The 23,800-nt window shown below is 39.8% G+C and overlaps 1 protein-coding gene across 2 annotated transcripts in view; it reads left to right on the plus strand.

Annotated features, from left to right (window-relative positions):
• The window catches only part of rad17 (RAD17 checkpoint clamp loader component), a 62,715-nt gene that overhangs the window by 7,153 nt on the left and 31,762 nt on the right, over nucleotides 1-23,800 (plus strand). For both annotated transcript variants that reach the window (XM_043707967.2, XM_087999925.1), the window contains exons 4-10: nucleotides 4,340-4,423; nucleotides 9,755-9,917; nucleotides 10,682-10,818; nucleotides 11,238-11,290; nucleotides 17,256-17,381; nucleotides 21,575-21,644; nucleotides 23,564-23,675. In XM_043707967.2, the coding sequence (XP_043563902.2) occupies nucleotides 4,340-4,423; nucleotides 9,755-9,917; nucleotides 10,682-10,818; nucleotides 11,238-11,290; nucleotides 17,256-17,381; nucleotides 21,575-21,644; nucleotides 23,564-23,675 (745 nt within the window). The remainder of the gene's footprint in view (nucleotides 1-4,339; nucleotides 4,424-9,754; nucleotides 9,918-10,681; nucleotides 10,819-11,237; nucleotides 11,291-17,255; nucleotides 17,382-21,574; nucleotides 21,645-23,563; nucleotides 23,676-23,800) is intronic.

Raw genomic sequence — 23,800 nt, forward strand, 5'->3', positions numbered from 1 at the left:
GCATGAGATGCAATTCGCGCACACCAACATTTGCAAACAGATAAAAGTTTATTAAAGCTTGTACAAGCTAGGTAACCCCTTTGACCCTCTTCGCAAGGAAGGGGTTTGGAGGGATATGGGCCGGTTGCTGGCAGGTGGGACTAGATTGGGTTGGGATATCTGGTCAGCATGGACGGGTTGGACCGAAGGGTCTGTTTCCATGCTGTACGTGAAGTTGAGTCAAAGTGAGGCCCTGAACAAAGAAAACACATCCCCTTTATACAGGTCAGTTGGTCATGCTCACAGATGCTCTGGCCACTCCCCCCAGTTACATGCCACTCAAGACAACCTGCAGTTTCACAGTCACATGTTACCCCAGATATGATATAAGGATGAGATCATCTTTGGAGATAATGCTAATGCCCTAATCCTGAGGAATCGTTATACAGACAATTTCCTGACTCAGCGATTTCCCCAAGACAATGTAGGTGTGATACATCCTAGCTTCGGGGTGGCCCTGCAAATGAATTTTGACTCCTGCTTCTTCCTCAGACAATGTAGGTGTGATGGACCTCAGCATCGAGGATGATCAAGCGAACCTGGGGATGGCTGTGAAAGTATGGAAAAGATTAAATGATAGTTTAACTTGATAATAACAGGGGGAGCAGTAGCAAATGACAGTCTAATTGGGGTGGGAGTCATTTGCATTCCAGCATGACTGTTGTCCCCACCCACTTCCAGAATGTTCATTCAGTGTAGTTCAACCCTTTAATGTCCAGAGAGAGATTCCCATTTAATCTTTTAACATTAAACATTATTTATTCACTCGTAGGATGTGGGCATCACTGGCTGGGCCTAGTTGCCATCAAGAAGGTGATGGTAAACTGCCTTGAACTGCTGCAAGCCATTTTGCTGTAATTAGACCCGCAAGTAGGAAGTTAACGACAAGGAATAGCGGTATATTTCCAAGTTAGGATGGTGAGCGTCCTGGAGGGAAGCTTGGAGGTGGTGTTCATATTTAGCTAATGCTGTAGTTATTATAGATGGTAGTGGATTTAGGTGTTGTCTAAGGATCTTCGGTGAATTTCTGAGTGCATCCTGTAGATGGTATATGTTGCTGTTACCGAGCATTGCTCATGGAGGGAAACAATGTTTGTGGATGCGGTGCCAATTCAAGCAGGCTGCTTTGTCCTCAATGGTGTCAAGCTCCTTAGCAGTAATTGGGACTGCATTCAGCCATGCAAGTGAGGAGTTTTCCATTACTTGTGGTTTGTAGATAAAGATTAGGCTTTGGCAAGTTAGAAGGTGAACTACTTGCTAATATAAATTTAAATAATGAACTGTATTTGTATTTGTCAAGTTGTATTTGATACTGTTCCTATGCTGTGCTTTACTTCACTTTTTTTATTTTGTTTTTGGTACTTTTCATAAAATGGAAGTTATTGTCCATGTGCAACTAATTCACACTTAATTGAACAAGTCCAGTTATGAATCATTAAACAGATATATTACAGTTAGCAAATGTATACGATCAACAATTTCAGTAATCCTTAATACTGCATAACACACCTCAAATAGGAAATGAGATATTTGCATCCTTTTGGTATACTAATAAATATTACCTTCTTACCTTACCTCTGACATTAAGGACATTTGCCACCTTTTTGTCCAATTCGCAGTCTATGTGGAAGTTTATTTTTGCCAGCAGTTTTTCCAAGTATATTATGAATACCCTCCCTTTTATACATTCACCCTTCATGTTATCAACCACATGATTCTTGGTGGCCACTGATTTTATCCTCAGATCTTGCAGTGCTTGTTGTGGTCAGGGACTAGGAGGTACATAGTGCAGCCAAACAAAATGTGTCCATCCTTCCATCCATCTTGTATCTTTTACTCCTTGTTGTCCAAGGAACAGCAGAAAAAGCAATTTTTGCTGATAACTTCTAAGTGGACTAGTTTTATTTGCAAGTAATGAGAATTAAGCTACAATTCCTGTTCTAGACCAGTACCTTTGTTAATTTTACATAGAAGATGTGCTTCAAAATTCTGGAAGTATACACTTGAAATTTAAAAATATAAATTTGACGACCAATGGGCCAGATTGGGTGGAAGGTAACTTTTCCTATGCAGCCAAAGATATGGAAAATATACTCCTAGTTTTAACTATCTTTGTAAGATAGAGGAGCAGAAGTCCATCGAGTCTGCACCATCATCTGATCATGGCTAATATTCCGAAACTCTATTCTCCTGCCTTCTCTCTGTAACGCGTGATCCCCTTACTAAATCAAAAAACTATCTGTCTTAAATACATTAAATGACCTGGCCTCCACAGCCCTCTGAGTTTCACAGATTTACCACTGTGGTGAAAGAGATTTTTCCTTCTTTCAACTCTAAACGGTCATCCCTTCACTCTGAGGCTGTGCCCTTGGGTTCTAGTCTCTCCTGCTAGTGACAATGTTGTCTTTGTATCAATCTATGCAGGCCTCTTGATGTTCTGTTTGTTTCAATCAGATCCCACCTCATCATTTTAAACTTCATTGAGTACAGGCCTAGATTTGTCAACTACTTCTCAAGCCCTTGATTATTCTAGTATTCATTCTTGTAAACCTCATCCGGATGCCTCCAATGCCAGCACATCCTTCCTTGGGGACAGAGTCTGAAACTGCTCACACGATTCCGAATGTGGTCTGACCAGAGCCTTAAACAGCCTCGGCAGTACAGCTCTGCTCTTGTATTTTAGCCCCATCAAAATGAATGTTAACATTGAAATTGCCTTACCAATTACCAACTGAACCTGCATGTTAACTGTAAGAGAAACCTGAACTAGGACTCCAAGTCCCTTTGTGCTTCAGATTTCCCAAGTTTTTCCCTGTTAGAAAATAGCATATGCCTCTATTCTTCCAATCAGAGTGCATAACGTCACATTTTCTTATGTTGTATTCCATCGTCCACTTCTCTGCCCACTCTCCTAGTCTGTATGTGTCCTTCTGCAGCCTCCCCATTTCTTTAGCGCTACGTGTCTCTCCACCTATCTTTGTGTCATCCACCAAGTTGGAACAATGTCCTCAGTTCCTTTGTCCAAATCATTTGCTTAAAGTGAACAATTGTGGTCCCAACACCGACCCCTGCAGAATTTCACTGGTCTCTGGCTGCCATCCTGATAAAGGCCCCTTTAACTCTGTGTACTTCAAATCAGCCAGTCCATCCCATTATCTTGCCCCAACAGCTTGGGCACAGATCTTATTTTGCAGCTTTCTCAGCTTACCTCAAATAAATTCTCACAGAATTGTCAAGTATGGCCTCCTCTTGAAGCCATGCTGACTCATCCCTATCTTACCTTGCACTTCCAAGTAGTCCACAATCGCTTCCTTAAGAATTGACTCTAAAATCTGACAAATGTCAAAGGTCAGGCTAACCAGCTTTTTTCTTTAACCTTCTGTCTCCCTCCTTTCTTAAACAGGGGTGTTACATTAGCCAGTTTCCAGTCTTCTGTGATTCTCCCTAGCTCCAATGATTTTTGAAAGATCACTGTCAACGCTTCCACAATTTCCTCAGCTGTCTCCTTCAGAATCTTGGGGTGTAGTCCATCTGGTGCAGGTGATTTATCTGCCTTCAGACCTTTCGGCTTTCTAGGCACCTTCTCCTTAGTGATGGCCTTTACATTCACCTCTATACCCTAACACTGGAAGTTCTGGTCTGCTGCTGGTATTTTCCAATGTGGAGACTGATGCAAAATACCTACAGTCAGTTCTGCTGTAACATGGTAGTTCTATGTGCAATCCAATGTGAATAAGAAAATCATGTAATAGCAGCACCAGTTAAACTAATTGGGACAGAATTATATTATAACCAATACACACTTCAAAACTTGTATTTTATAACTATATTAAGAGGAAGAGGATTACCAGGGAAAGAATGGAGCCTATTAGAGACCAAAGGGCTAATCTGTGCATGAAGCCACAGAACGTGTAAAGTCTTAAATGAATATTTCTCCTTTGTATTCACAGCCATTGCCCTGCCCAATTTGCCAACTGATCAATATCAGACTGCGGACTGAGACCATCCTTCTCACTATCAACACCAGTTTGTGTCATCTGCACACTTACTTACTTGCTCTTCTCCCTCCACATGCAAGTTGTTAATGCACAAAATAATCATCGAGGGTGCCAGCACTCATCCCTAGAGTACACTGCTAGTCACAAATAATCAGATCTGTTAACAGAACATTTGAAATAAATAGTTATCAATTTTTGTGTATGTATTTTATATACACACATACATTACGTTTTGAATATATTTAGATATGTGGATACAATGCTATTTCTCTTTTTGGTGTCATTTATTTTCTTTGTTTCAGAATGAACTTGCAGTTCATAAGAAGAAAATTGAAGAGGTTGAAAATTGGCTCAAAGCCCACACTGTAGAGAGATTTCCCCACCAGGTGACTCACTATATTTGTTTTGCGTTTTTCACTTATAATCTTGTGATCTTCAATGGAGTTTGAATTTACCACAAGATTATTATTCTAGGGGTAAAAAGGGAAGGTGCTAGGAGTGGAGGGTGGGTTGTTGAAGGGTTTGGGGGGGCGGGGAGGGGGGTGGTGAGCAAGTGTAGACCTAGCCAGGGAGTCTTCTGCTCTGAGGAGTTCAGAGGTTAGTGATTACTTTTGTGAAATTATCAGAGTATCAAAGGACATTTGTGAATCAAATTGTGCTTTCAGAAAGCCAGATCAGAATATGGCTGAAGGTCAACACATTCTGTGGCTGCATCTTGGCTCAACTGTAGAACAGGGAGATGGAGAGGACTACAGATCCTGAAGATCAGAGTCAAAAAGTCTTGTGCTCAAAAAGCACACCTGATCAGGCAGCATCTGAGGAACAGGAGTTTCAAGCATAAGCTCTTCATCAAGAATGGGGAGGTGGGGGTGGGAGTGCAAGGGTGTGAGAGATAAATGGGGGGAGTTGGGTGGCAAGGGGGTTGAGGGATAAATGAGAGGGGGGTGGGGCTGGAGGGAAGATAACTGGGAATGTGATAGGTACATAAAGGTGGGGTGATAGGGTGGAGCGGATAGGTGGGAAAGAAGATGGATAGGTAAATCTCTGGTGCAGGAAAATCTGTTGGATGTGGAAGGATCCTTTGGGGCCTTGGATGGAAGTGACGGGGGAGGTGTGGGCACAGGTTTTACACCTCGTGAGGTGGTGTGGGGGTGCGTGTGGACCTAACAAGGGAGTCGCAGAGGGAATGGTCTCTGTGGAACGCCGATCGTGGTGGAGAGAGAAGTATGTCTCTGGCGATGGGGTCTGTTTGTAGCTGGCGGAGGATGATGCATTGTATCCTGAGGTTGGTGGGGTGGAAGGTGAGGATCAGGGATGTTCTGTCCTTATTGTGATTGGAGGGGTGGTTTTCAAGGGCAGAGGTGCCGGAAGTGGAAGAGATGTGCTGGAGGGCATCGTTGGTCACATGAGGGAGGAAATTGCAGCCCTTGAAGGGGGCTCCATCTCCATTTCTGGCACCCCATCCAATAGAGAGTTTCCTGTACCTCCACACACGTTATCTACTGTGTCCGTTGCTCTCAATGTGGTCTTCTCTACATTGGAGAGACAGGTTGCCAACTCGTGGAATGTTTCTGATAATCCCTCTGAGACACACTCGCTAAAGAACCCACTGCCATGTGGCCGAACACTTCAACTCTCCCTCCCACTCCACCAAGGACATGCAAGTCTTGGGTCGCCCCCATCACCAAATTCTAGCCACAGGATGCCTGGAGGAAGAACGCCTTCTCTTCCATCTTCAGAACCTCCAACCATGTGGTATCAATGTGGATTGAACAGTTTCCTCATCTCCTCTCCCGCCACCTTATCCCAGATCCAACTCTCCAACTTGGCACCACCATCTTGAACTGTCCTACCTGTCCATCTTCCTTCCCACCTATCTGTTCCACCCTCTGCTCCGACCTATCACCATCACCCCCCCACTGTCAACTACCTATTACAATGCCAGCTACCTCCACCTCCTCTTTTTTCCCCCCCCTCCCCTTTATCTCTCAGCCCCCTTGGGTCCCTTCCGACACATTCCTGATGAAGTGTTTATGTTCAAATCGCCCACGATCCTGCTCCTCTGAGACCAGCTGTACTTTTCCAGCACCACACTCAACAGTAGAACAGGTCATAGTATCCCTCTTCAGTCAGAAGTTTGAGTATAAGTTCGGCTAAAACACAAGTCCAGTGGTGAGGGAATGCTTCTAATTGTATTTGAAGAAGAATAGGACAGTTCTCCTGTCTTATTGGCCAGTGTTTATCTTCCAATTGGTATGACCGACATACTTATCTGGTCACTAATTTAGTTGCTGGGTTTTGGTCCTTGCTTTGTAAAAACAGAACGAACCATACTTCAATGGCTAACAAATTGGTTGTGGAATGCTTTGGGATGTTCTGAAGCAGTAATATGTTTCAGATCTGTAATTGACATGATCGTCTATCAGGAGGTTCCAAGAGAAATGCCAATAACAAGGAAAGCACTATATTTTGCATTGATAAGATTGATGAAAATATTCAAGCACATGATCAGAAATGGTCTGTTTTACTGCTGGAGAAAACTGGCTGTTCACTAAAGCTGCTCACTGTGATCTCTTTCTGTGACAACATGTTGGATAAGGTCAACTACGATGGGGCAATTTGGAACTCTTTGAGATCCGTAGAAAATTGTTTTCTGGCACAACAGTCTTGGGTATATTCTTTTTGTGACTGCCTTGTGCCGACAGGTTACGCTCCAGAACGGAGAGCTGCTCTGTCTTGCTTGCCAAAGAGCCAAGACAAAGAAGTGAGAGTTGCTTTATGCTGGTGATGGAACATTAGCATTCTGTAATGTGAAAGATCTTCGGACCAAATGGACAAGCTGTCTTGCCTGTCAAGAGTTTAGTTTGACCATCAGCATCAGGAAGAAAAATACCAAAGTTCTGGACTTTGCCATACCATCATATAGTAGCGTTGAAAGCTTCAAGTATTTAAGCTGTGCAATTGCTACCAATCTGTCACTTGATGCTGAAATCAACATGTGCTTATGTTCAAGCTGAGTAGGAGAATGTGGAACAATGCCAACCTGGCTTGACAGCACCAAACTGAGTTGACTAAACCTGTGCCCTTGATACAAACCTCTAAAGTGGTGAGACCTGGATAACATCTACTGTGCAGGAGACAAAGTTAAATGATTTGTACCTTCACTGTCTTGTGCATATTCATGACATCTCTATCTAGGGTAAGGTATTGGCACTGATGTCCTGGCGTATGGGTAATGGCTAGACCCACCCTCAACCTTTCCATATTGCTCTGCTTCTTTGCTTTGGTTGCTTACTCCATTTTCTTTTGAAAACTATAGTTTAATTTCCTGCTACTACAGCCAATGCATTTCAGATCCTAAAAATTTGCTGTACAACAAAAATATATTTTCCCTATGTTGATGTTGCTTCTTTTGCCAATGACCTTGTTTCTGTGTTAGCTGGTTCTTGATCCTTCTGTCAGTGGGATCAACTTCTTTTTATCTTGTCTTCATAGACAACTCATGATTTGAACACCTCTATTAAACCTCCTCTGGGTCTTCTCCAAAGGGGAAATGCCACAACTTCCCAATCTATCAGCATAACTAAAGTCCTTGATCCCTGGAATCACTCCCTCTCTCTAAAGTCTTTCCATTCTTCTGAAAGTGTCCAGAATTTAATAATCCTCCATGTTGAGATTGAACCGGTTCAATGTATATATGAGAGAGAGAGACAGATACAGAGAGATGGAGAGTCATACAGCACAGAAACAGACCCTTTGGTCCAACTTGTCTGCATTGACCAGACCTCCCATTCTCACCTAATTCCATTTGCCAGCATATTTCCTATCTCCCTCTAAACCCTTCCAATTCAAATATCCATCCAGTTGTCTTTTAAATATTATAACTTTACCCGCCTCCTCATTCCTCTGCCAGCTCATTTTATACACGTACCACCGTTTGCATAAAAAAAGGTTACCCCTCACATCGTTAAATTTATGCCCTTTGGTTTCGGACTCTTCCACTTTGGCTATTCACCTTGGCTATTCACACTATCCATGCCCCTCATGATTTTATAAATCTCTATATAAGGTAACCCCTTGGCCTCCGACACTCCGGGGGGGGGGGGGAGATGGGAAGAGCCCCAGCCTATTCAGCCTCTCCCTGTAGCTCAAACGTTCAGTCCCGGCAACATCCTTGTAATACTCTTCTGCACCCTCTCAACTTGTAAACTTTTGCACTCTGCATGAAACCCAAATGAGCTGCTTTCTCAATCTGTTCTATCGCATTCATCAATTTGTGAACTTTACTATCGATGACTGAAAGTCACATTGATATTGTAATTCTTGTGCACTGAATGAAAGGAATAGGATGTTTTTCCTTTCTATAGTTGTACTTCAACCTATTGTTATGACATCAGCTGATATTATTACTGAGCAACTCAGATCCTAAATTAAAATTTGCCTTTATAGGTCATTTTTGGTTTCAACAAGATGGCCTTTAACTGACATACAAGCCTACCTTGTAGCAGATGTTGTTTTAACAATAAAACACAGATTTATTCCTCAAAAGAAATGAAGATAAAATAGAATAGATTGAACTATTCACATGTAACATGTATTTGAATATTTTGAAACACATGGTAAAAGTACAACTCTCTAATCACAACAGCCTCTCATTACTGTACTCATGCTGGAGACAGTTTATTTATCTATTCCATATTGGGTTTTACTTGGCTGTGGCTTAAATTACAAATCATGAGAATCTGATGGCCTCCTTGATCCATCATATTCATAAGATTAGACTTTCCTAGCTTCACATAACCCCTTTGGGGTTTTAACCAAACATTTCTGGACTGGAACCATTTAAACTAAACTCCTTTTTATACTGAGTTTATCCCATTCTTAACAGTCTTGAACTATCTCCCTTTCTCAAGAGTAACTGTTTCGATACATTTTAGTTCAGCCAAGGCTTCGGTAAAACTGCCAAACTGAAGCCAAAAGGTTTTTTTTTTTACATGCTGTGAGTGTTTCCCCTCAAAAAGTGAAAAATAACTTTGACCTGCTAAGCTATTTACCACTGTTTACTTTGCTCCCTCCCAATGTAAACACATTTCCATTAGCCTGCAGAACGGTCTTTTTTTTAAAAGACTTGAAGACTGCAAAAGTACTTGCAAGTTAATCAATTAAAAACCCAATCAGGCATGGAAAACCTATTTGCCATTCGTTCAAAATTCAAAAATACAAAGCAAATCATAGACTATATGTAACACACCTGGCATCTCATTCTGTAATTTTACTTGTCCAATGCATTACAAGCCAATTCCCATAATGTTTTCAAAGCAATGCTCCCAAAACTGGTCAGTAATATATTTTTCTTTAATCAGTTTTATTTACTTTTTAAATATTTGTGATATTAATCTCAAAAGAAGCCATTTCTAGTGTCTTTATTACCATCCAGGTGGAACCTACCCGGTCTATGCAGTCTCACCATCCTGGGAACTGGCTTGTCTTTGTGGTGGCTGAACTCACTTCCAAACCAATTGAGCCTTTGGGGAGCTGGGGACTAATCACAAATACTTGAACTTTTATTGAAGAAGTCTCAGCTAATCATTTGTGCAATGCAGTATGTTGTTTGCTTGTCGTCTTATTTGGAGTATCAAATGTAATAGCTGTAGCATGTTGAAAATTTCTGTGATATATGAATGTTAATCAAGTCTATATATGTTTTCACATTAAAGGGTGGTTCCATCTTATTACTAACTGGTGCTGCTGGTACTGGTAAGACTGCTACAGTACAAGTTCTTGTAAAGGAGTTGGGAATCCAGCTACTGGAATGGACAAATCCTTTGTCAGAAAACAAATTTAAAAGCTATGATGAATTTAAAGACTGCTTTCATACTGGTAAGAGTGGATTTTGGCAAATTGTGTTCAGGTGCATTGTTCAAATAATGATCCAATTGTATCACCACTGCACAAGCTTTCAGTCATCTAAGTTCAGACTAAGAATTAAAACTTGTTTTTTTTAACTATGTAACTCCATTCTTATATAAGTTTTTTTTTTAAGAACAAAGCAACTCTCAAACAGTACTGTGAATAGATACCTGGCAAATGGCATCATAGTATAGGGTCTGGATTCATTATTTAAATATGAAATGGCAGTGATTTGTCTATTGCAACATGTCAGTGCTGATTTATAGATTAGCTAATTTGATCGTCAATATTATTTTTGCCAGTAACATGGCACTTTATGGAAACATGTTGTTTTTATTTGAATAACCAGTGTTTTTGATTTTGATGGAAGGTAACCAAACAACTGTGGGTGATGGGATAGGAAACATGAATTTGCATTTTTTTTAAAATGTAGTGATACTGCTACGCATTGTTGTTTTCTTTTTCCCACCCCCATTTTGGCTTCCTCCTGAAGATTTCCTAGCCCAGGCTGAAAGCTAAAAAGGACCTCTTCAATTGATCATGCCATGAAGTTATTGGTAATTTAGAAATTTGGTGCTGCCATTCATATTTTGCTATTCAATCACCCAGCTACAATAAAAAAAAATCTCTCGTGCAACTCCATGTAACAATACATCCTTTATCACTTTTAGTTCCTGCATACAATATGAACAAGTTTCTCCAGGTTTTAAAAACAATTCTTTGATTTTCCTCAGAACCAAGTTTTCAGGTACACATCAGCAAGTCACAGTCTATTCTATTCGAAGAATTTTTATTGCGAGCCAACAAATACAAAAAGCTTCAGATGCTGGGAGATAGACTGGAGACAGACAAAAAACTGATTCTCGTGGAAGTGAGTACAATCCTTTTGAATTCCTTGCTCATTGTAAAGCATCTTTTTTCATAATTAACCTGTTTAATGAAGGGGTATTAATGCTTTGAATAATACGGTAAGGTGATTGTTAAAACTTAGTACCTACTTGAAAGTAGTGCACCTTAAATGTTTGATCATTCCACTCTTTCATGCTTTTCAAATATAGACTTTTGAAGTGTGCAAAATATTTTTGAAAGTTGAAAAGTGTGTTTTGTGCTCAGTAGGAAAGTAGGAATCCTACAATAGGTACAGCGTCCACCTTGTATTCTGGAACATCAAAGTATTGATCGTTCACAATCATTGAGCATATTTGTACTTCACACAATATCAGACTTTCTTGTTCACTTCAGAGAAACTAAGTGTTCTGCTATTGATAACTCTTATTTCTTGATTCATAGGATATTCCAAATCAGTTTTATAGAGAACCTTCTTGTATGCATGATATTTTGAGGTAAGTTTTCAGAAGTATATATGTATCAGTGAAAAGAAGTACTGTTTTGTAGTATAAACGTTTGCAGTTTTCTGACCAACTGTTTTTAGAATTACTAAAGCAGTCGGTGTCGGACTGCCATTGACCCAATACTTAATTTCTACACATTATGAACACAAGAATAATTTTCTTACTTAACTGCCAGGAGTACTAATTTCAAAAATCAAACATTTCTCCCAAACTGAGTGTCAATAGAGATTCCTTAATGCATGTTGATTTATATATTTATTTTAAAAACCAGTCTGAAACTGTTTAAGATTTTGTATAATGTCAAATCAATTATTCTTGGGTTCTCATTGTCTAAAATCACCCAAATAAACCAAAGCTAGCATCAATTTGAAGAGAAATGCAGCTAGCGTACTATTAAGCATAAAAGTCCACACTGGCGTCATTCCAGTCTGCAACAGAACAAAATAGATAGCTGCAGGTGGCTTTGTGATGGCTGCTTTTCTAATTAAGGTCTTTGTTCAGTCATTTTCTTTAGGGCATTCCACAAATCATGTCTTTCAGTAGAATTATCCTTTATTTGTTCTCCAGGGTCTAGCTCTCAATTGTTGTTTCCATCCAGCTGCACACATGGTTCAAATATCCATTCAACTTCTCCCAACATGAAAAGCTCTGTGTCCTTTTCTTTGTGATTATGTCTGGTAGTGTCAATATTTCATCTAATTTTCTAAAGATCTTTTGCAGATACAAACTAACTTTCCCAAGCAGGCAATTGTCTGGTCCCTTCTGTGGATGAAACTTGGGTGGTGGGGATGGGTTTGACAACTTGAGTAACAACAACACCTAGAACTGACCTAGCACAATTCTCTTGCCAGAAGATGAAATGATAATTTACAGCACATACAGTCATCATTCATTCGTTCGTTGGCAGTCCCTTCCAGACAAGAATGACTCTTCCGCTGTCTTCTTGAGAGTAGAAAATCAAGAGAGAGTTACAACATGTAGAGCTATGTTGATTATAGTTTTGAGTGGCTTTGTTGTGTCACAAAGCTAGTCCTTTATTTTTACTAAAGCTGTTCCTTGGCTCAAGGATACTCTGTCCTTGATTTTTTTTTTCGGAGGGTTAGTAAACCAGTCTGGGCTCCAATCAGAGATAGAACATAGAACATAGAACAATACAGCGCAGAAAAGGACCTTCGGCCCTCGATGTTGCGCCGTCCTGTGAAAGTATTCTCAGCTCGTCTCCCTACACTATCCCATCATCATCCATGTGCTTATCTAAGGATTGTTTAAATCTCCCTAATGTGACTGAGTTGACTACATTAGTAGGTAAGGCATTCCACGCCCTTATCACTCTCTGCGTAAAGAACCTGCCTCTCATGTCTGTCTTAAATCTATCACCCCTCAATTTGTAGTTATGCCCCCTCGTACACGCTGACGTCATCATCCTAGGAAAAAGACTTTCACTGTCTACCCTATCTAATCATCTTGTATGTCTCTATCAAGTCCACTCTTGCTCTTCTTGCCAATGAGAACAGGTTCAAGTCTCTCAGCCTTTTCTCATAAGACCTTCACTCCAGACCAGGCAACATCCTGATAAATCTCCTCTGCCCCTTTTTCCAATGTTTCCACCCTCCTTTCTGTAATGGGGCGACCAGAACTGTACACAACATTCCAAGTGTGGCTGCACCAGCGTTTTGTATAATTGCAGCAAGATATTGTGGTTCCGGAACTCAATCCCTCTACCCAATGAAACCTAACACACCGTATGCCTTCTTAACAGCACTATCCACCTGGATGGCAACTTTCAGGGATCTATGTACATACACTCCAAGATCCCTCTGCACATCCACACTACGAAGAATCTTTCCATTGACCCAGTACTCTGCCTTCCTGTTATTCTTCCCAAAGTGCATCACCTCACATTTAGCTGCATTGAACTCCATTTGCCACCTTTCAGCCCAATTCTGCAGTTTATCCAAGTCCCCCTACAACCTGTAACATTCTTTCACACTGTCCGCTACTCCACCGACTTTAGTGTCATCTGCAAATTTACTAATCCATCCACCTATGCCTGCTTCTAAGTCATTTATAAAGATGACAAACAGCAGTCATCCCAAAACAGATCCTTGTGGCACACCACTAGTAACAGGACTCCAGACTGAATATTCTCTATCCACCACCACTCACTGCCTTCTTTCAGGAAAGCCAGTTTCTAATCCAAACTGCTAACTCGCCCTCAATTCCATGCCTCTGCACATTCTCCAACAGCTTACTATGTGGAACCTTATCAAAGGTTTTACTGAAGTCCATGTATACTATGTCAACCGCCCTCATCTACATGCTTGGTCACCTTCTCAAAAAACTCAATGAGGTTTATGAGATACGACCTGTCCTTGACGAAACCATGTTGACTGTCTGAAATCAAATTGTTGCTTGCTAGGTGATTATAAATCCTATCTCTTATAATCCTTTCCAATATCAGAAGTAAGGCTCGCTGGTCTATAATTATCTGGGTCATCTCTACTGCCCTTGAACAAGGGCACAACATTTGCAACCCTCCAGTCCTCTGGTAACAAACCTGTAGATAATGATGACTCAAATATCAAAGCCAAAAGCTCTGCTATCTCCTACCTTGCTTCCCAGAGAATCCTCTGATAAATCCCATCTAGCCCAGGGTAATTGTCTACTTTCACTAAAGGATTTTGAGAAGCCTTTTGTTTATATGTAAACAGATGAGACTTCAGGCCAAAGTGGTCATGCTTTAGAAGTGACCTGTATAAAGAAAGGGGAGTGGTCAGCTCTCTAGCTGAGCTGAGCAGTTTATTTCAGTCCTGAACTGGTAAGGAGCTCAACTGTGAGCTGTGTGGAATCCCTCTCTGCCTCTCTTTCTGCCCTTCATCTTCAACCTGTAAGCATGTGTTCCTTTTATACTGGGTTTTAAAGGGAGTTTGCTTATTTAGATGTTGTGCATATTCGGAATAGCCTAATTAAGTCTAGTTTGGATAGATTGTGTTCTGTGTTTCATTGTTTATTTTTGTGAATACATTTTTGTCTGTTTTAAAATCTAGTAGTCAACCTAGCTATTTTAGTCTGCGTAATTTCACTATACACTGACCAAAACAAATTGTAAAGTTATGGTCTGGGGCTGCCTGCTTAGAATGTTTTGATTGGTCTGGCCTAGTCCATAACAGTTGTGCTATGCTAGGAATAGGGATGGATACTTTGCATAATTGATTATGAGCTTGCATGAAACAAAAACCAAAACAGTTGAGTTTCTCCAGCAAATCTGGAAACATCTATGGAGAGAAAGCAGCGTTAATGTTTCAAGTCCAGTGACCCTTCTTCCTATGCTTGCATGACTTTTTTTCCTTGCTCAAGGAATTAACCTAATATGCAAATTGGTGTGTTTGACATGGTAAGTTCATGATTTGGCCAAATCAAAATATTTCAATCTTAGTGGCCATAATAAGGTAAACAATTGTTTGTAAAGGTGGAGAACAAGTAGTTAACGTAGGGATTGGTGAAGATGCATGCCAAGCATAAATGAAAGAGACCCTCAGAGGCCATTTTTTAAAAAAAAAAATAGAACGGCTGGGTAAAAGACAAAGCAGTGCTCACCCACCCCCCCCCCCCCCCCCCCCCCCACAAACATTCCACAGCAGATAAAATGGTACACTGGCTTAGTGGTTAGCATTGCTGCCTCACAGCACCAGGGACTCCGGTTCGTTTCCCACCTCGGGCGACTGTGTCTGTATGGAGTTTGCACATTCTCCCACTTCTGCGTGGGTTTCCTCCGGGTGCTCTGGTTTCCTCCAACAATCCAAAGGTGTGTGGATTAGGTGAATTGACTAAATTGCCCATAGTGTTCAGGGATGTGTAGGTTAGATTTATTAGTCTGGGGTAAATGGTGAATAGTAGGGGAGTGGGTCTGGGTGGGTTGCTGTTAGAGGGCCTGTTTCCATACTGTGGGGATTCTGTGGCTTATTGCATCATGTCACAATGTTGTCCTTTATGGCATTCAAAGATCTCCCTTCTATTGGCCTACAAGGAACTAGTGCTGGATAGTATGATGAATACCCTTTTAATCCCTGCCGATGGTGCTGCTGGACAAGTCTGATCCTGCACCGAGAACCTTTCTCTTCAATGTCCTAAACTAGCTCCTTCCTCAAGGTGGAACTGTTCTTATATCTGACCCAAACCTAGTCTTCTGTGACCTGCACATAAAGGATTTCCCATCTTGGGGTTATCCTGAAGCAGTGATCAATTCTTGATTCCTCTAAACCATAACAAAGATAACAGTCCACATTTTCTCTCTGATCATAAAATACTCAGAATATAAATAAATTCCCATTATAATTCCAGGAGGATTTTAAATACTGGTTTAAAATCAAGACTTGAAATTCTGGCGTATTAATTATTTAAGCCCCTCATACACACAGACTAAAATCCTCATGCCACTCGTTCAAAATCCAAACTCTCAAATAAATGATGTAATACATAAATTTAAAAATGTTGCACCACAATAAATTATTTGTAAGTTCTGTGAACAGATACAATAGACTGACATTAAGAATTTTCTTTCCACACTAAAATTTATTGATTTGATAGTTCAGGTTATTGCTAGCACTTGGCTTTAAGTTTCTACTTGCCTATACGAAGCCTATAAGCAAACTTAAATTCCTGTACTTCATCTTGTGCACAATCATAACTCAGCATGGCATACATTCAACATAAACTGTACAAGTGTCGCGCATGTGCCAAAATGATTTATACCCCAAATAATTTGTTCTGCAACTTTGCTGCATGAGTTATAATCACTTTTGACCTGTAGTTGGATACATGCCTGTGATTGTTTTGTCACTTCACACTTAAAGTCGCTTTCACTTAGTTTCTACTGGCCTAATAAGATGACTAAGGTACAATACTGACTGTGGAAAATTCTACCTACTGAACTATAGTTGGTGAAAGCAAAGCTGTAAACAGCCAATTTATGAGCAAGTTACTGCAGATGCTGGAATCTGTACCAGAAAAATCCTGGAGATCTCAGCAGGTCAGGCAGCATCCATGGAGAGCGAGCAAGCTAATGCTTCAAGTCTAGATGACTCATCAGAGCTGACACCAATTTACGTCTGATTCACTCATAGTTTGGTTAAGCATTTTTCACAACCTTCATCTCCAAGTCATGTTTATAGGGGCAGCGCATGACTCAGTGGTTAGCATTGCTGCCTCACAGCCCAGGGGCCTGGGTTCTATTTCACCTTTGGGCGACTGTTTATGTGGTGTTTGCATATTCTCTCCATGTCTGTGCGGGTTTCCTCCAGGTGCTGTGGTTTCCACAGACCAAACATTTGCAGGTTAGGTTGATTGGCCATGCTAAATTGCCCATAGTGTCCAGGGGTCTGCAGACTAGCAGATTAGAAGACCATGAGGTCTACAGATGCTGGAGATCAGAGTTGAATGTGTTGCTGGTAAAGCACAGCAAGTCAGGCAGCATCTGAGGAGCAGGAAAATCGATGTTTCAGGCCAAACCCCTTAATCAGGAACGTAGATTAGACTAGCAGATTAGCCATGGGAAGCGTAGGGTTACAGGGATAGGTAGGGTGGTGGGTTAGTCTGGGTGGGATGCTGTTTGGAGGGTCAGTGTGGACTCTATGGTCTGCTTCCAGACTATTGGGATTCTGCGATTCTATGATTCTATGATTTTATTTTAATTTAAGTTGATAGCAATGTTATGAAAGATTGTTGATTTCTTGATGTGTATAAACTATATAAAATGACTACCAAAACTTAAAATAATAGAGCTCAGAATAAAATGATTAACACATTGTGTTAGGGTTTTCGAAACAAACTCTTTGATATTACTGGAATCTTTGGTAAATACATAACATTTCACGAGAAGAAGAGAATTTAAAATCTGTTGATAGAATATGAAATTTAAGCAGAGAAAGAAATGTTAAATAATCTGTCCTTTTAATAGGAGATTTGTGCAGGCAGCAAGATGTCCACTGGTGTTTATAATTTCTGATAGTGTTAGTGGCGATGGTGGTCATCGGTTACTCTTCCCTAAAGACATCCAAGAGGAATTGGGTATCGCTAACATAAGGCAAGTATTAACTGAGCAATTTAATGACAAATCATGTTTAGGTGATGGAGTATTTCTTTTGACTGGCTTAAATATGTGCTGCTGATCCTCTTATATGATTTACACAATAAAATAAGTGCATTATGATCTGCAGTTAAATTATTTCCTGGATGTTTTTTTAATTTTTAAATTTCAACTTTTTCATTTTTAAAATTTGCTCATATTTCCACTTTTTTTTTTCTTTTAACCCATCAGGAATTGTGGGCATTACTGGCTAGGCTAGCATTCATTTCCCATCCCCAATTAACATTGTAAAAGTGGTGGTGAGCTACCTTCAGAGGCTGCTACAGTCAATGGCAAGAGACCTCCAGGATTTTGACCCAGTGACAGTGGGGGAATGCTAATACTGTTCCAAACCAGGATGGTACTTGGCTTGCAAGGTGTTGTTGCTACCCATCTCCTGCTAGACATTGGAGATCATGGTTTGGAAGGTACTGTCAAAGGAACCATGGTGAGTTGTTGAGTGAGCATTTTAATGCTGTCAAGCAACAGCAAATGGTAGTGAAGTCTCCAGAGTTGCTATTTTGGGCAGCAGGAGTTGATTAGCTCAGCTGGTTGAATGGCTGATTTGTCATGCAGAGTTGAGCCAACAGTATGGGTTCAGTTCCTGCACCAGTTGAGGTTTCTATGAAAGTCTTTCCTTTTCAACCTCTCCCTCATCTGAGGTATGGTGACCTCAAGCTAAACCATCATTAGTTGTCTCTAACTAATGACAAAGCAACTCTGTGGTCTGTGGTCTCTGTGGTCTCTATGGTAGCTTTTTAAAATTCTGTCCTGACTATGAACAGAACTGTTTGGATGGTGTTTCATTTTTGCCAGCAATCTACCAAGTGTCTTTCCCACATATCAATTCTACTTGTGTGGCCTTAATCATGGGTGTTGATGGGATAATCAATATGAAAGGCATTACAGCCAAGCAAAACATGAGAAATAGGGGCACGAGTAGATCACATGGCCCTTTTAGGCCTACTCTGCTATTCAGTACAGTCATGGCTGATCATGTATCTTGAGAGACTGAAAATCTATGTCTTTCAGCCTTGAGTAAATGTCAGTACCTTTTGGACAGAGAATTCCAAAGGTTCACAAGTTTGAGTAAAAATAATTTCTCCTTGTGGTATCTGAAATGATCAATGCCTTTTCTGAGTTAGAGCCCCTGTGTTCTAGTTTCCCCAACTCAGACAGAACAATCTTGGTGTTTTTCTTATTTTCAGAAACTTGTGTTTCAATGAGATCCCCACTCATTTCTTCTAAAACTCCAGAGAATATAGATCCAATCTATTTAGCCCCTCCAGATAGGACAGTCTTACTATCCCAGGAACCAATGTCGTGAACCTTGACTCTCTTGCCTCCAGTGCACGTAAATCCTTCCTTGGATATGGTAGCCAAAATTGAAAACGATACTCGAGGAATGATTAATCAAGTCAAGTACAATGTAGTAAGGCTTTTATTCCTGTACTCCAATCCTCTTGTAATTAAGGCCAACACATGATTTGTGTTCCTGATTGCTTTCTGTATATGCAAGCTAATTTTCTGTTTTCCTTGTACAAGTATATGCAATCTTACTGCCAAAGTTATAACTTCTTGTTTGTCTATATTACATTCCATCTGCCATGGTATTGCCCATTTACTTACTTAATCTAAATCTCAAGATTCGCAAGAGCTAACACTTGCTGTCAGTGTAGTCACTGTGGATTGCACTGGCATCTCCATCAGCTCCTACATACTACAACTGAAAAACATCCAGTCATTTCTGCTTGATTTTAATTAATTAAATTGGATGTTAAATATTTTTAAAGTGAATTTCTAAACTGTACTCTTCAACTGTAATAGCATTTCCTGATTTTTAAACCACTTCATCACTCAAAACAAAAAACATCTGTCAGTCCCATACCTGTTTTCCTGTGATGTTACACTTCAGCGCTGACAAGTAGAAACAAACTAAAGGGGCTTGCTGCTGCCAGTTTTTAATCTCCCACTGCCCTTGTTGCACAGGTCCAGTCTCCCTGTCTGCTTCACAGTGCTGACTTGCTGCACGTTCCTACCCTGAAAATTATTCAGGATATTATTAATTTAAAGGAGGACGCTTATAATATTCCAAAGAATGGTAATAAGCCTGGGAATAGACAGTATTAGAGATCACTAGAAAGCAACCAAACATTTGATAAAAAGGGATTAAAAATTTAAGAGATCTAACAACTATTTTTAAAAAAGGATAATCTAATACAAACACTCATCTAAGACAATCCTTAATTAGCCATATTCCCTTCTGAGGTTTCATTTTTTAAATGGAAAATATTTTTGTTGAAATATTAAATCATTTTTAGTGCTTTCCACTGTGCACCTGGGCGCAGTACTGATCTTTCCAGCTCCTCTGGACTTAACTTGAACTGCCCTCTTCTAACTCTCTGCTTCTGGTTCATTAACTAACTCTTAATCCATGGCAATGTATTACACCCCCCACTGCACAAGCACCTACGTCGTATGTAAATCTTTTTTGTACCATCTTATTCAAATGCCTTTTGGAAATTATGTACACTACATATTTAGCTACTCTTTGTCAACCTGCTGGATACATATACAAAACAAAACTAAATTTGTTAAACACTATTTCCTTTTTTTCAAAATCATACTTGCTTTGATTGTACTGCAACTTTATTTTTTGAAGTGCTTTATGAAGACTTGAATAAATTCCACCATTTTCTTAATAACCAGTATCATGTTAATTGGCCTGTAGTAACCTGTTTTCTTTTTTTGTCTTCCTTCCTTTAATGGCCATGTTACTTTCGCGAACTTACAATCTCTGATACGATTCTATAATTGAGGAAGTGCTGTAAAATTATACCCAGTTCATCCGCTATCTCTACGACTACCTCTTTTAAAATCCTCAATATAAGCCATCATGTCCTGGAGATTTTAGCCCTTCAATTTCTCCAGTATTTATCTATGCGAGTATTGATTTGCTTTAAGTTACTTGCTCTTTATTAACCCCTTGGCTACTTTCTATTGCAGGATGCATTTTGTGTCTTCTACTGTGAACTTAGAGGAACTGTATTTGTTCAGTGTCTCTGAAATTTCCTCCCTTCTCATTGCTTATTCTGTCTCAACCTCTAAAGCACTAACATTTACTCTTAGTACGGTACTTCTCTTTATATGTTTGTATAAGCTTTTACAATCTGTATTTCTGTTCATAATCTATTTTCCCTTTTTAATGAACTTTTTGGTCCCCTTTCATTGATTTCTAAAACTTCCCCAATCCTCAGGCTGACTTTGTTCTTTACAACATTGTAAGAACCTTCTTTTAATAGACGCATAGAAGGAAGGGTATGATACTCACCTATTGAGCCTGCTACCCCATTCAGTCAGATCACTACTGATCATCTATTTCCATGCCATTCCTGCACTGTTCCCATATCCCTGATGTAATTAGTGTTCAGGAATGTATTGATTTCTGTACTGAACATGCTTAATAATTGAGTTTCTACAGCCTTCAGGTTAGAAAATTGCCCAAGAATCCTGACCCTCTGAGTGAAGAAATTCCTCTTTTGTCTCAGTCTTAAGTGGTTTATCCCTTAATCTGAGACCATGTGTTCTGGTTCTTAACTCACTAGCCAAAGGAAACATGCATTGACTCTTGCACCCCTTTATAAGCAATTAATAGCCAGCATTGTTCTTCATAAGCCATTGCTGAATCTTTGTCACCAGCTTTTGCTTTAAAAGAGCATATTTTTGTCAAAAATAGTGAATAATTTCTTTAAATGTTTCCCATAGTTTCTTTGCTGCCATAACTTTGAATTTATTTACCTGAGCATTCAGAACTAGGTCTCCCTGCATGTCTGATCCTGTCTCCATCCAATACATGCAGGGCTAGACATCACAAGTAACAAATTCTGCCCTTTTTTTTTCTGTTATCCTTCTCCCTAGCTTGAGATTTCCTATCATCTCATTCATTAGTGGCTAAAGTGAGATTATTTTGGTTTTACTGAAGGTTGAAGCTGGAATGGGCTGGTCTCTATGGTCACCTAATAAAACAAAAACATTTGTGAGGCTCGTCAAATGTTTATCATTGTATTCCTGTTGAATTCTAAATCAAGATTTTCCATTTCTGCCATGATCCATTATATTGAATACATTCCCCTGTTTTTTTCTTTTGCCAGTTTTAATCCTGTGGCTCCCACAAGCATGTTAAAAGTTTTAAGTAGAATAGCTTCTCAAGAGGCTAGTAAGGTAAGTTTTAACAAGGATTAACTTTTTCAGTATTTAACCTGACTTTTTGCGAGGGTTTGTTTTGAAACTTTTTTTTTTGGGTGTCAGTAGCTCCCTGGTAACTTGCTGAATTCATAATAACAGAATCAGATCTCATTTGAGAATATTAAATTTGATTCTGGGCATTGTCTTATTAACAATGTCTCAGGAATATACAGAGAAGAACAGCAGAGCTGATTCCAAACTTAAAGGAGATGATGTTTGAGAAAAAAATAATCAATGTTCACTTTTATACTAGGCTACTTAATATATATCCACATCTCAAATCAGAGCTGTTTCAATAATTACAGGTAGTTCCTCCATATCCAATAGTACCTGGACTGAGCTTTTGCGGAGCAGAGAACTTCCCAGACCACAAATTCTATATGGAGAAAGTGAGGACTGCAGATGCTGGAGATCAGAGTGGAGAGTGTGGGGCTGGAAAAGCACAGCAGGTCAGGCAGCATCCAAAGAGCAGGAGAAGCGATGTTTCGGGCATAAGCCCTTCATCAGAAACATCAGTCCCTGATGAAGAGCTTATGCCTGAAATGTTGATTCTGCTGCTCCTCGGATACTGCCTGGCCCACAAAGTTTATATGTTGTCACAAAGCTGGTCCCTTTTTTTTCTAGCTGTTCCTTTTTCTCAAGGATACAGTGTCCTTGGTTTTTTTTCAGAGGGGTAATAAAACGCTCCTGGTGCTGATTTAGACTGGTTTGGTACATAGATTAAAGGGATTGAGAGGCCTTTTTGTTTATATGTAAACAGATAGACTTCAGCCCAAAGTGGTAATGTTTTAGAAGTGACCTGTATAATGGAAAGGAAGTGGTCAGCTCTCGAGCTGAGCAGTTCAGTCCAGAATTAGTTGGGAGTTCAGCAGTGGACTGTCAGGCTGTCTCTCTTTCTGCCCTTGTAACTTTAACCTGTAAGCATCTGTTCCATTTTTTAAAAACTGTATTTTAAGGGGGTTTGCTTATTGGGACTGTTGTGTATATTCGGAACAGCATAATTAAGTCTAGTTTGGATAGACTGAGTTCTGTAGGGGTTCATTATTCTGTTCTTTGTGTTTCATTGTGTAATTTTTTGTGAATAGATTTTTGTCTGTTTTTTAAAACCTGGTAGTCAACCTCGCTAACTTATTCCAGGTAATTTTCACTGTACATTTAACCAAAACAAATTGCAAAGTTTTGGTCTGGGCTGCCTGCTTAAGACTGTTATAGCCTAGGCCAGACCACTCAAAACAATGTCCAGTACAGTTTAGGCTCCAGGCCCGTGCCACTCCTCTCCCACTGAGACCAAAGCTCGGTTTGTGCCTTGTGTTGCTTTTCTTTCTGGCCATCTTGGCCTTCACTATTTGTTTTCTTGAGAAAGCTGAGGCTGGAGCTGAAGGACAAATTTGAGGAGGCACTTCCAATCACTAGCACCTCCTCTTGGTGGAGTTCTGAGAGTGATAGGGAGGAAGGAATCTAACCATGTTTAAATAGTAAACCCATTCTATAAGTCACGGTAAACTGGATAGTGACTTCTTAAAATTAACCTCAAAATTGTGAGACAGGTGCTGACTTAAACTGAAGTACTGTGAGCACAGGCACACAGTTTACTGGTCCAGTAAACTATCAGATAACTGAGGTACAAACTGTACTTGAATATTCTTGTTGAATACCTTTTTCTAAATATGTTGTAAGAATTATGTTTGCAAATCCTTTTCAACTTTGCCTTTATAACTTATATTTGCTAAGTTAATTAATTGTTGATTTGCAACTATTGCTCAGGATGAGGATTGTTCATGTGAGGATTGATATTATTGACAGTAAGCAAGAGACAGTCAGTTGGTTAGTGAAGCTGATGTTTTTTATCCAAATAAAAATAACAGATGAAATTTTCTTAATATCCTGCAACGCAGATTGATGGAAAGACTACTGTTCCCGACAAATCTGTACTGGAGTTTCTCTGTAAAGGCAGTGCAGGAGATATCAGAAGTGCAATAAACAATCTCCAGTTTACATCAGTGAAAGGTAACTATTTAAAAGGGTAAATTGAGAATAAATTAACTGAATAAATGGTTTACCAATACAGAATTAGTGATTTGTAAAAAGAAAACTGCAAAATTAAATAACTAAATGTTAATGAAATATGTTTT

The sequence above is a fragment of the Chiloscyllium plagiosum genome, unplaced genomic scaffold (genome assembly GCF_037043375.1).
Source record: "Chiloscyllium plagiosum isolate Xiang-an unplaced genomic scaffold, Cpla_swu_hap1 HiC_scaffold_2, whole genome shotgun sequence".
Taxonomy (NCBI): domain Eukaryota; kingdom Metazoa; phylum Chordata; class Chondrichthyes; order Orectolobiformes; family Hemiscylliidae; genus Chiloscyllium; species Chiloscyllium plagiosum.